This window comes from Semicossyphus pulcher, unplaced genomic scaffold (assembly GCF_022749685.1).
Source record: "Semicossyphus pulcher isolate SPU_LCO1_2020_fin unplaced genomic scaffold, fSemPul1.0.p SCAF_5, whole genome shotgun sequence".
Taxonomy (NCBI): domain Eukaryota; kingdom Metazoa; phylum Chordata; class Actinopteri; order Labriformes; family Labridae; genus Semicossyphus; species Semicossyphus pulcher.
In genome coordinates, this window is record NW_027211726.1 from 10,827,181 (window position 1) to 10,841,240 (window position 14,060).

The 14,060-nt window shown below is 43.8% G+C and overlaps 1 protein-coding gene across 4 annotated transcripts in view; it reads right to left on the reverse strand.

Annotated features, from left to right (window-relative positions):
* The window catches only part of rbms3 (RNA binding motif, single stranded interacting protein), a 320,758-nt gene that overhangs the window by 24,089 nt on the left and 282,609 nt on the right, over window positions 1-14,060 (reverse strand). For all 4 annotated transcript variants that reach the window (XM_069681044.1, XM_069681042.1, XM_069681046.1 and 1 more), the window contains 2 exons: window positions 11,829-11,925; window positions 7,036-7,086 (listed from right to left, as the gene is read on the reverse strand). In XM_069681044.1, the coding sequence (XP_069537145.1) occupies window positions 7,036-7,086; window positions 11,829-11,925 (148 nt within the window). The remainder of the gene's footprint in view (window positions 1-7,035; window positions 7,087-11,828; window positions 11,926-14,060) is intronic.

Below are 14,060 nucleotides of genomic sequence, written 5' to 3' on the forward strand. Positions count from 1 at the left end.
AACAAATAAGCATAAAGGCACGACTGCAACGTCACCGTCACCGGAAGGTCAAGCCAACAGCAATGAAAGCAAGCCCTTACAAATGTTCACAATCACTTTAGTCTCATCCATTCATCCATCCATCCATCCATACCGCTTATCCTGCTCAGGGTTGCGGTGTGGCTGGAGCCATCCCAGCTGTCATTGGGCGAGAGGCAGTGTACACCCTGGACTGATGGCCAGTCCATCACAGGGCTGACACATAGAGACAGACAACCTTTCAAGCTACTTTAGTCTCATATATTTGTTAAATGTTATATATGTACAAGGAAATCTAACATATTATATTTTTACAGTGTATTTAGCTGTTAAATACACCGATCAGCCATAACATTATGACCACCTGGCTAATATTGTGTAGGACCCCGTTTTGCAGCAAAAAGAGCCCTGACCCTTCGAGGCATGGACCTCTGAAGGTGTGCTGTATGTGCTGAGGTATCTGGCACCAAGACGTTAGCAGGAGATCCTGCAAGTCCTGTAAGCTGCGAGGTGGGGCCTCCATGGATCTGACTTGTTTGTCCAGCACATCCCACAGACGCTCGATTGGATTGAGATCTGGGGAATTTGGAGGCCAAGTCAACACCTTCAACTCATTGTCCTTCTCCTCAAACCATTCCTGAAGTATTTCTACAGTGTCGAAAGAGTCTCTCCTAATTAGAAATCTGAAAGTCCTACTCGGGGCGGCTGTGGCTCAGTGGTGGAGTTGGTCGTCTCTCAAGGAAGGTTTGATCCCTGATGGCTACAGTCCACATGTCGAAGTGTCCTTGGGCAAGACACTGAACCCCAAATTGCTCCCGAAGGCATAGCCACCGGGTATGAATGGGCATAGATACTGATTGGAGATCAGTGAGCACTGAGCGTTATATTAGTGCAGTCCATTTACCATTTACTTGAGGTGAACTTGCTGGAAAACTATCAGTCTTGTGCATTTACAGTAGTTGGAGACAATATGTGGATCTGAAACCTTCTTGAGGACTGGTTCCACCATGAACAAGATAAACGCCATTTAAAATGAGATGGTACATCTCAAGGGGTTTATCCTAGTAAATAAAATCCCATTCAATTCAAACACAACTGGAATTGTTACCCTTGTCAAATCAACATCTGTAGATACGCCTCAGTTATAGCTATGTACTGATAGCTCATGTTTGTTCATAATTACGTTCAGCTACTGTGTTGTTTAAAGTTGAAGTGAAATGAAAAATGTCATTTTAATTCTTTTAGATCACATCCCCGGTAATATTGTGCATCTATTTGACAATATCGGCCCCAAAAAATACGGAAAAACCATTTCTTCGTATTCTTATATCAAAATCCAATCATTTTTTCTTCCGGTAAAACTAAATATCACGGGTGCTTACGTAAGTTAGCACCAAACAATTTCAACCAATCAATCTGCATCATTTAGCCGCAGAACACCAAGAACGCTCGGTCAGTTAGCTAGCTACTGCGCTGTGGAGAACGTCTGTCTACGCCCACTTCTCAACGATCAAATCAAATCCCTCTAATGATATGTCCCGCCTGCACGTCCTGTTTCACTCGTAAATACGTCACAATAGGGAAGCTAGATACTCTCGAAATGCCGTTTCAGCTCGACTTTAAAGGTTTGGCCATATTTTGTTTTCTAGCCGAATTACAGTGTTTAACTTCTTTTAGAGGCTTAATGTTTGTCTTTCTTTGACGACACTGTTTCTTCCAGGACTAAAGGTCAATGTAACTCATTTGATTCCTTTGGGAATCCAGTTACATTTTCTGGACTAATGCATCTTTACAGAACACACATAGATCCATCCTGTTACTTCCAATCTTTTCTCTTCTACACAGCCTCTCTGGCTGGCTCTGACCCCTTCCCCTTGCATGCCCGACCGCCTCCATATTGCCCGGCCACCAGGAGCCCCATTGCACAACGCTCCATTGGTTTAACACGCGACACGTGGTGTGAGCCGCCAAACTGCGGCACAATCAATTGGTTTTTAATGCTTTGAGTAGACCCCTGAGCTCTTGAAGCTAGCATGCTTGGCTAATTCGATGTAATTCACTGAGCTGGAGGCTGGCTGTGTGTGTGTAAGGGGCAGTCTGCCGTGCATGTAGCTGGTAGCGGATGCGAACGCGGGTCATAAAGGGAGACAGATTGGTAGCCATCCACTGATGGCGGTGACAGCTGTGGTTAGCGCCCAGCAGCCGTTTGGTGACATAGAGAGCCATTGGAACACAATGGGGACGGGGCCATGGGGACGAATATGGCCACATGGCTACTGCTGGCATGGCAGCCTGATAGGATGTAAACCACAGTACAATGTGGCTACTAGCTTGTGGCTACTGCTAATGGTTCCAAGAGGCCTCATGACATAAGGCTGGAGAACGGATGGCTGTCAGGCGGTCGTGCAGGCTGGTGGGGAGGACCCAGTATGGACCACACATATGGAACTACATAACACAGAGAGTGCACACAAACATGCATCAGGCAGTTACACAAACATTGACGATGAGACTGTGTTTGTCCTGTCTGCGTGCTGACAGACAACTACAACAACACATGACTACAGAGTCTGAGAAGGTGCCAGAAGATGTAGATTTGAATAAATACATGCATCAGTATAGTCTAGATGCACAGACACAGATAGATTCACTATAGTAGTTAGCTCGTTAGAGAGCTTGCTCTAATCCTGTGTGAAACCAGAGGAAAGTGCAGCCCTGACTGTGAAGATAGCGAGCTACGGCAGGGGAGAGAAGTCTGGGTGAGTTATCAACTCAAAGGAAAGGCAGGAGGTCGCGTGGCTGGGAGGGCAGCTGCAGCCGGCTGTGTTGCGTGTGTGTGTGTGTGTTGGCTGCTGGCCTGCTGCGACCAGATTACATGTTCACTGTCCCACAGCAGGAGTGGAAGTGAGATGGGTAGGACTGAGTGGTAAATGGCCACAGCGGGGATCCACGCGGCTGGTTGAGCACTGCTCCACTGAGTGAGTGCTGGACCATCAGCAGTATGGCCCGAGTTTCCAATTTGTGCAGTAAAAGGACTCACAACCAGGAAGCAGTTGCCTTTTTGACTCAGACGAACCACGCTATTGACACTTTTATGAAACGCTTAAGGCAATGAAAGTAGCCACAGAAAATCATTAAATATATACAGCATGTTTTCTGGGTGTGTATTGACATTTGAACCAGAATAATTTTTGCCTTCTTGATTAACTGTAGCCAATCTTACATATTTTAAAAATGTCATTGTTAATCAATTTTAATTAATTCACTTCGTACTCTAAAACAGGGGTTCTCAACTGGTGGGTCGGGACCCAAAAGTGGGTCGCGGAACTGTTTTCAGAGGGTCCCAGATGTGTGCTTGAAAAAAATAAAACGTTTGGGCAAAAAGTCTAGGCTGCGCTTTTATTTTGAAGGACATGGGTTTCCTATGATGTGCGTGCAGTAGAAGTGCAGTAGTGAAGTTTTTGAAACTTGATGAGCCCTACAGCGGTTGCATTTATTCTGTTGTTGATTGTAGAGGGAATATTTTCCTCTTATGCACTGCTGGTCAATTTGCTTGACTATTATATTGTTTGTGGTGGGTCCTGAGGCCTGACCAGTTGAGAACCACTGCTCTAAAAAACAACAAAAAACTGACTATCATGGAAACTACAATATAATGTCAAATTTACCATGGATAATCCTTCATAAATATACATGTTAGCTAGTAATGCATTTAGATATTGAGGTTTCTCATTTTATTATAAGAAGGCTGCACGGGGGTGCAGTGGTTAGCCCTGCGGCCTCACAGCTAGAAGGTTCGAATCCCTGCTCAGACAAAGGGGGCCTTTCTGTGTGGAGTTTGCATGTTCTCCCCGTGCATGCGTGCAGGCTTCCTCCCTCAGTCCAAACACATGCTCGTTAGGACTCTAAATTGCCCGTAGGCGTGAGCGTGAAAGTTTGTCTATCTCTATGTGTCAGCCCTGTGATTGACTGGCGATCAGTCCAGGGTGTAACCCTGCCTCTTTCCCCAGTGACAGCTGGGATAGGCTCCAGCCCCCCTCCGTCCCAGAACAGGTACAGATAATTTATGGATGGATTTTGCTATAAGAATGTAAAGAGTGAGTATGTTTTAGCATATAACGTCACTGTATTACACTGTACTGCAACATCTTGGTCATAAATCTCTCACAAAAGAACACTAAAGTGAACTTTGATACTAAAGCTACAGTTAAATCATGCAGCTGTGATTCATTACAGCCAATTTTAGCAAGAGAAATAACTCACACCACCCTGAAGGTGGCAACTTCTTACTGCATCAATACAAAATTAAAATATGACTCTCTTAATGTGTAGTCTACTATACTGCACTTTGCAGAAATATATCTAACTCTTGCAATAATTATGCTTTAACGTATGAAACGCTGGGTGCTGTTCTGTCGCCGACTTAAAGAAAGACGCCTGTTTCAACTCATTTCTGTTTGCGTTACAGTAAAGCTGTTTAATGACGGTGAAGAATCCGATACATGTGCTGTTAACTGGCTCAGTTAAATTAAGAACAGCGTACACTGAATGCGCTTCAGGGGCCACAAAAAGCCTCCAGCAAACATTAAAGCCTCTGGCAGAATGATTTAAATCCCCCAAGCAACCGAACGAGAACACTCACGGTGCGAGGATCAGTTAAAGCTCAACCTTAGAACAATTTACTAAACTACAAAGCACTTTGTTACTACAACATTAGGAGGGCAAATCTGGGATGTATTCCAAACAACACTGAATAAAGATCCAAAAAGAGAATATAAACGCTGGGCTTATTAGGTCTCTTAAAAACATGCCTGAAACATACTTTGTGTATTTGTTCTTTTTTGCAGACTTGGTGACCTAAAAAAACAAAATCTTGGACTCTCAGAAAAACAACGTTCTGTACTCTTCAACCATGACTGAATACCATTGGATGCACTGTGACTGCCTCAGTTGTACCGTGGCAGACTGTGTTGTTGGTGAACTAAATCTGATTAATATATTTTCCCCTCCTGTCTGCTGTCTGGGCTGGTAACCCCGAGCAACAGTCTACAGCCTGTCTGTACTGTGCTGTGGTCTGGTTAATGATGCCTCCTGGCAAATCCAACACCTATAAACTCCCCAAACCAAAAAAATAAAACTAAATGTTTGTATTTTTAGGAAAAGATGGAAACATGTGGTTATCAGAATGGGATAATACGCTTTTATAGAGCTGGTTTTAGCATCTGCAAAGGCAACAGTGATGTCATCATGGAGCTATCAGACGTTTTCATGTGGTACTGTAATGGCGGACGCATGGATGCAATTAAGTTGGTTTAACATTTGACCTTCAGCAGACGCAGAATGTGGCTTGAAGGTTTTCCAGAGCGAATAGTTTTCACATTTTTTGTATTGCTTTAAATAAAAATAAAAAAATCCTCCATGTTGTGAAGTATTTTCAGCATGAATGTGCACACAAAAAAACTAGTTGTTTGAACTAAAAAAAGTTAGTGTCCGGGCTGCTTTAAAATAATTTTTTGTTGACTGAATTTGAGAAGATGAGTTTAGATAAATTAGTATTCATTTAAAACAAATAAACTTTCCACGTTAAAGTGCTAATCTTGAAGATCTCAGTTTCGTTCTCTTTGGCGACACCTATGGTGATAAATGGTAATTACGGGAGCACACTTCCCAGATATTTAAACAGTAACGCATGTGTGACGTCCACAGTTGGCTCCGGTTGTAACTCATGATTTTCCTCGCTGACGGTCGCTTTCCTTTTTAGACTGTTTGCTTCATCTGAGCGTCGAGTTTGTTTCTTTCTCTTTGGATTTTCACTTATTTTTGAAGTTGTATCTGTAGTCATCCATCTTTTAATTGTTTGTTCAGCCATAGTAGATTACTGTTTACTCGCAACACTTGCAGAGAGCGGAAAAGCAGCCGCTTAGCTCCGCCTACCCTCTCTGGCAGACCAACCACTGCTGGCTGATGGAAAACGCGTCACTAACTGGGTGCCGCTTCAGATTTTTTCCGCCAAAGTTGCACCAGACACCCAGTCTGTGATACTGCAAATGCAAAGGCTTTCATCAGTGGGCCATAGGCTCAATCACCATTATGTTACCTCATTCGGCGATAGATTAACAGACATTTATTTAAATGAAAATCTTCGAGATTATTACTTTAAATTACATTTTACTAATCCTAACTTGTATTTACAATTACATTTTACAGTGTTTTTCATTCATGGTTAAACCAGGATGCAAACCAGGGACCTTTCAGCTGCGAGGTGACAGCGCTAACCACTGCTTAGCCAAACCGTAACGTCATCTTAATTATATGTTTATATTTGGGTCAACTTTATGATGAGGTATTTCCTTTTGACTCACATTCTTTCAGTCCGGAACACTCCCGTCATAGATTTAACCATTTATTGCCAAATGGAAATACAGTTACGCTCGGCGCTGACGGCTCCGCTCTTTGGTTGATCCCTGGGTTAGCCGAGCAGCATGCTATGGCTTTCCAAGGGAGCGCAACGCAAAACCTTCCCCTGGGTAAACGGAGTGGGCAAAAGGCTTCAGACTAGAAAGGAGGAGGCTGGGGTGGTGGAGGCGAAGCATTGCCAGCAGCAGCAGCGGTGTGTGTGCACAATTGGTGTAGCCAGGATGAGTGAGGAGGAAGCTTAAATGGAGCGCCTTGTTGTGAGAAGCGGCTGTGATTGGTGTGTTCCTGATTAGAAATGATGGCGTAATCAGCTGGCTGATTACAGCGGCGGCGTATGACTTCTGTGTCCCGCATGAACTAACAGGAAGCGCCATTAATTTCAATTGAATCATTTTTGTAAGCTGGAAAAAGTAGTTGACGTCTCGCCGAACTGAATGAGTATAAGTTAGCATGACTAATTGCTTTCACAGTGTGTAATAAACTTCTTTTAGTGACTTCCTCCTAAAACCTTTCAACAACTGCATGCACAATGGAGAAGCTGGATCGGGGCCCGACGGGGAGTCAAGGGCAGCTACTGCAGGTGAGTGGTAAAGTACTTACTGTAGGTTGCATAACATATTGTTGATGAGGCATCCATGACGTACTCTGGACCTGAGGAGGAACACATCAAATGTAAAATGATAATCTGACAATACATTTTTCCTCCAATCCACGTAATATCCCACATAAAGCATTAAAAAATATTCACAATATGTTCAAATACTTTGGAGTCTGCAGGTTTTAAAGTGATTGCGTTGGTTTTAATGCTCCAAAATGGCCGAACTTTATGCAGATTAAGTTGTGCCAAGGAATTACTAAAAAGAATTTGAGAGTCTGGAGGCAGCAAATCTCCCTCCTGCCTTCTCATTACTGCCAACAGTATGACTTGTGAATAGAGCTCGCATATTAGGTCCCTGCTCTATAATAATGATAATACTAATGTCATACGCAGCGCAGTGGGGTGAAACATTGTGAGCATTCGAGGACAGGCTGCTTATTATTTTGATTTGTTTTTCGTGGGCCAGAATTGAGAGATATGCCGTGCTATAACTGGGGGAAAAAAACATACACACACATGCATATTTACAAATGTGCATGAGGAAGTAAAAGAGACGGTGAAACAGTGACAGAGACGATGATCAAGAGGCTGCAGGAATGGAGGAACAAACAGAGCTTTTAGATGTGCTGGAGAGAGGAATTAGACAGCTTGTAGCAGACAAACACGCAGGCTGGCCGCTGATCCTGCTAAAATGATTAGATTAAACAAAGACAAACACGGAATAATCTGCTATAAGAACAATCAGTCCTCCGGGCCAACTCAAACGCGTGATTTGGATCCAAACCTAAACAAGCTTCATATTCTATAACATGACGCCAAGTCTGTTTGTTTATACACGGCGGTATTTGTTCTCCCCCAGCTGAGCGGGGCAGCAGATACACACAGGAAGCTTATCTTTAATCGCTTATCTGCAGTGTTTCTGACGAAGATACTGCGTGACCATCATGGGATTTGTTTAATGGAGAGCAGAGCTGCAGTCTTGAGACTTGAGATTCTGGCTACAATCCGGAGGATTCCTGGAATTTCGGTGAATTTTTTTTTGGTTGTCAATCACAAACCGTTGTTTGGAGAATTTAAAATCCGCTTGCAGCCAATTTAGAGCTTTGTTTATTGGACTGTCAGAAACTTCCAGACAAAAATGGGGCTGCAGCTATGATTCATGTTTCTGTACCAGCCAATTAAAATGAATGAAATGACCCAGAATACACTAGTTTGTGTAACGCCTAATACTGAACCAAAGAATAAGGAAGTGGACGTAGACTCTTTAAAAATGAAGCCACGTGGAAGTGCCTTAAAGCAGCATTCTCTCTCACGGCCAGCAGGGAGCGACTGCTCCGTTTGTATGAAAGCAGATAAGAAATGAGCCGACTCCTCAGTTGATTTATAACCTCTGTCATTATTTTTCTGATGACTTTATTGTCTCAATTGCTAGTTTCAAGTTTTCTTTAATATACAACGTTGTTCATTCACGTCACGTGGATAGGGTGTGGCTACCCGTGATTGACAACTTGCTACCAAAGAAGCCCGATCAAAAGGATAGAGACGCTGCAACGCGTATCCACTGTGCCGTCCATATATGGTCATAATGGTTCCAAAAACCAAGATGGCGTTTTGTCATGATTTAGTTCTAGTTTAGTTTTTGATTTGTATTTCGGGGTTCATTTCCTGTTGTGTTGATCCACTTCCTGCCTTTGTGAGTTTCCCCGCTTGTTTGGTTGTGTGCCCTGCACCTGCTCCCTTGATCGTCTCACCTGTGCCCGATTAGCCTCACCTCCAAAGTGTATTTAGTCTTTGTGTTCCCCTGTCTCTGCATCAGTTTGTCGTGTGTCAAACCCTTGCCCCTTGAGGATTTGTTCCCTGTGAGTTTTCATGTGTTTCAACATATTTTTGCTGTCACCAACGGGCCATGTCAGCTTTTTGTTCTGCCTTTTGTTTTCTGTTAAAGTTTGAATAAGTCCTTTTTGTTTAAACTTGAACACAACAACTTATTTTATAGACTTTATATGCTAAACGCTTGTTTATTGTTTTGCAAAATTAGCTATTATTAGCTGTATAGTTCTTCCCCCTGGTCACAACTAAAAAATCCCCCTCCTGCTGTTTTGAGGTCGCAGGGAAGTCCCATTTCCATTCCCAGTGCCAAAGCTAATTGATTTTTAGTTTAATTTCCAAAATAAAAGCGTGACGCAGATGGATGAGCTAATGCGTTTTCTCCGCTTGTATCGAGGCCTGCATAGACTCGTGTTTTTTGCAGTTTTATCCAATGGAAAGTTTGGGCAGGTAGAACGCAAAATAGGAGCAGCACCAAAGGGCAACATAGGACAAGAACTAAGACTAGCACTATGGACGACACCAGAATAATATATAGAAAGTAGTCTGCTCTTCGATATTCTGACTTGACATCCTTGCTGGAGTCCAGTACAAATGGAGAGTAGGGCTGCACAACTGTTGGAATTCAGACATGCACAAAATTGAAAGTTCAACAATCTTCTCTACTTAGGAATTAATGCGAACATAACTTCTGCCCCCACAAACGCCTGAATCGGACACAACATGTGCCGTCGAGGTCAGATTATGAGGATTTAAAGTCAACTTTAGTCGAACTTTTGCTGTACAGCCTGACAGACAGAAACAGTGCAGTGTGTCTCCCTGAGAGCACGCTGACTGTCTCTCACACGCAGACGATGGCCTTGCTTTGCACGATGTCTAACTGTGAAGGCCCCGTGAGCTGTGCACTGAACGTGTAAGATTGCTGTGATAACACAATCTGCAGGTACTGCATTAGAAGGACTTCAGACTTGTCTTGGACTTGACCTTAGGTTACTACTTCATGTTCCAGAAGAACAAGAAAGTAAATCAGACGGAAGTTATCAGTTCTGTAAGAAAGTGCAAACAGCTGTGAGCCAACAATATTGAAATGCAGCATTCAGAGACCCGGAGCAGTCCGCTTCTGAGGACTGGATTTGGACTTGGAGTTCCCCAGAGGACCTAAAAACAGCTGTAACAGACTGTTTTTGATTATCCTTCATTACAGCAGTTACTAAGGTGCTGTTATTTCACATCCACACGAGGTTCAGCGTGATCCAAAGGTATAATGTTCACGATCAAAAGAGTCTCCCTACCTCTGGCTGAACTTGTCGGCTTGTGTTACCATTTAAAACAGCCCGTCTGCCAATCAGCCAAAGAGCCGCTCTGTCAGTCGTTCAGCTGCTGGGGTCAGCCAGTTGGCCGACCGCTCAACCGGTCATATGTAAAGCCAAACATCCAGCCAGTTAGCTGGTTAGTTCGCCAGCCAATAACATATTTAGTCAGCCAGCGTGCGGAGCCAGCGATGTAAACCAGGCCGCGGCTGGCTGCAGGCTGGAGCTGAGATCGTGGTGCTGATCTGGCCCGGACTGGCTCCTGTCATGTGAATCATCAAAGCTCCTTTTCCAGGAAATAAAGCAAATCGGCAGGCTTTAAAGCACAGCAGATACACCGCTGCCGGCTCGGGTCGTTTGCACATTTGATAAATAAACGCCATCGAACTAGTAGCTGAAGAAACATCCACACAAAGGGAGGAATAACATGTACAGCCATCTTTACGCTCCCTGAGATTTTCATTACAAAGGAAATAGTTTTCATCATAAAAGGAAGTGATTTTCTTTTGTCTGGCGCATGCGGCTGCCTGGCGTGTCTCCTCTCTTCTTTTCCCTCTGTCTCTTTGTACTTGAACAGAAGATGAAGGACTCACCTTCCCGCCGTGACTGGCTGAAGGGCAATATTACAGGAAGCGGTGGCAGAGCTGCCCGATATTGAAACTGTGAGGATTAATATTCCTCAAAAGCCCGGCCATTGTTTTTGATAAATCAATTTGGGAAGCCTTCCGAGAGCGGATTAGAGACGTGCCCTGGCCCACTTTTCTCCCTCCTCCTCCTCCTCTTTCCCCCCCTTACCCCTCCACCGCAGGTACTGGACCAGAGTTTTAATCAAGCGTGCCTCAAAGACGGGCACAGCAACCTTCAACACACCTTCTCCGCCTGAGCCACCGCCATCATCAACACCACCACCCGCACCATCCTTCCTCCTCTCCCTTGTTGTCTTTCTCTCCATCTGTCCCTCCTATTTTCCGATCCATCCCTCACTTCCATTCTCTTCTACGCTCTTTGTCTCTGCATACAAAAACAGAGCGGATGTTAAACGACGGCGTCTGAGCGTGAGGGCACGACGCCGGCGCCTCTTGATGTTTCCAGGGCGCCGCGTGAAATGTGCAGTGACGGGAAGCGGTTAACGCTCTTGACATCTCACACAGCCAATTTTCACGTCGGTGTTCCGTTCTGTTTCATTACTAACACAGATCACAGCCGCGAGGAATGTGGAAACTCGCTCTGGAAGAGGAAGCGATTGTATCCAAGTTAGTAAAAATAAAATAAAAACAGAAACGCCTTCATCGTGTCGGCGGCTGAGGGAGCGCAAAAGAGGTCAGGGAACTGTGAGCGAGAGAAGTGTTTGTTTTTCCTAGACGCTTTCATTCTTGATGGCTGATTTTTTTTTAACATGCTGTCAGCCTTTTTTTTTTTAATCCTTTTTTTCCTCTCGCTTGTTTTCTGATGCCTGTTGTGTTTGCCGCCTACGAAACAGATGTCATCGAGCACAGCTGGAGCGGCGAGGAAACCATGAGAGAAGAAGAAGAGAACCGCACGCTGTGTTTGCAGCCCGCCCCCCCTCTCTTCCATCCTCCTTTACACAAAACAAACCCTCCTATTACACACACACACAGTCGAGCAATCTACCCATGATGCAGTGCATTAAGGCCCACCTGATATGTGGAAACGGGGGAAGCAGCGATGAAGGGCGTGATGGAGGTCTGTGCAATCATGCGGTTGGTGGCGATGCTGTAAGGCGAGGAGTAGAACCTGAGGAAGAGGAGAGAACAAAGGAGATTAGTTTGTCAAATTCACACAGAGCGGACTGTAGATATCACATTATGTTACCTTAATCCAACAATGGCGTGTTAAATAACTGAGTCTATATGTGACAGAAGAGCACACACACACACACACACAGTGTCGATTTATCCCGCAGCTTGTTCAGAGCAAACACACGGTCATATATTGTATTTCCAACGCCACATAAAAGTTTCATGAAGCGTTCTCAATTGAAAAGTCGGGTTTTATCACATCAAATTGAGCTTTGTCGTCGTATAAAGCAATGTGGATTCTAGTATTAAGCCCATACTGTAGCGCGATGGCGGCCTGGCCGGCTTAAGCAGCGACGCTTGCAGGCTGAGCTCGGAGGAGACTCGATGCATTTCAAGAAGACGTGAGCGGCAGAGAGGCGAGGTGGTCCGTTGCTTTATCTCACCGCTGACGGTTTAATGTCGCGGTGATCCCCGGGGAGGTTTAGAGGAGCGTCCAGCAGTCTCTGTCGCCTGAGCTGGAGATCATGTTAGACGGGTAATGTTTAAGTTTGCCAACATTACATTCAATTTCAATGTAAAGCACCGGCTCTTAACACTTGTGTTCTGTTATGGAGTATTGGAGACCCCGGACGACCCTGCTTGCAACTTTATAGCTATTATATTTCCATTTTTTAGTCTTTATCTGCCATTGATGCAGCCCTATTTTAATGCTATCTTATTACAGTTTGATAATATTTCGCTAACAAGACGTCAAACAGGAAGTATCCACACCTCTATCGTCATTCTGCTCTGACCTGTGACTGCAGGTTTTATCTCAGCAGCACAGAGGATATGAGGATAAAAAGAACGCTTTGAAAGTTCAAGGGTTAAGATGGGGTTTAGATCCTTTGTTATCCAGATACCATGTTTTATTACCGAGTGTAAATGGGTTGCAAATGACAGAGCGGCAACATCTCCTGTTGAAAAATGAAGCCGATGTGGAAGTGCAAAAAAAAAATGCAGTTCCTCGATTGGCCACTTAAGGCGCCAGAAAACAAGACATAACATTACGGCAGATGGGATAACGCCAATTTTAACAAAAGAAATAAACGTGTTTACACCCTGGTACAAAAAACGTAGCTAATTTTACTGTTCAAGATAACTTAAATTATAGGGGCATAGGTGTCTCCTGCTGGCAGACACACGGACACACTGTCACTGAACTAAACCGTGTTTGTGTTTTTTAATGCAAAAATCAGACATAATCTGTCTCTCTGTGAGATTTATGGAACTACAAGTCTGCGCTCCATCTTATTGCAAGTTAAATTCTAGTGTTACTGTATTGATATATTTTTAGCACTAAGTAGCAGGTATACTGTGCTCGCTATGCCTGGCTTGTTAGCCTGTGCAGTGTTTATCAAACACTTATTTAATTGTCGGCGAGTAAATAGGAGTCAGAAGTTGTTGGCTTTCCCCTGGAGAGGTTACGGCGGACGGAAGTGATGAGAAGATTGGTTATTTTTCCCGGTATGTCTCATCTCGTTCTGTGAGGAACACAAAGTTAAACTAGCATTCACCAGCTAATAGTTAGCCACAGACTGTTTAGCTTTGATAACTGTAATTTGCCATCCCCTCGCTTCTCTACAGCGCCGCCCTCTTTTTAAAATACAGTCACTTCTGGCTCCAGAAAACCAACATGGCGGCGGCCATATTAATTCGAGGCTGCATTTAGGCAGTCGAGAAACCAGTGGGTGATGTCACGGTGGCTGCGTCCATTATTTATACAGTGTATGCAAGTGACCTTAAACATGAGTGATGCCACTTTGTTGGATGACATGTTGTCAATTTCAATGACATTTTGAGAAACAAGAAATATTAATCTGTCGATTCAAAGCCAATTTAATATAAAAAAAACATAAAATATTTCCTTAGTTATGTTAACATCATTGTTACCTACTCAGTCTGTTGCAAAGAGAAGTTCTGGATTACCTCAGTGAGTTAAACTGACGATAAACTTCTACATTCTTTGCAAGCTGACTCACTCTATTCCTTATTTCCTACTTTGCATGAACACTTAAAGTTGACTACTTTTACATTCTTTGCGACTTAATTCACCCACTTCCCCTTATTTTATGGAAAATAATCATCAGG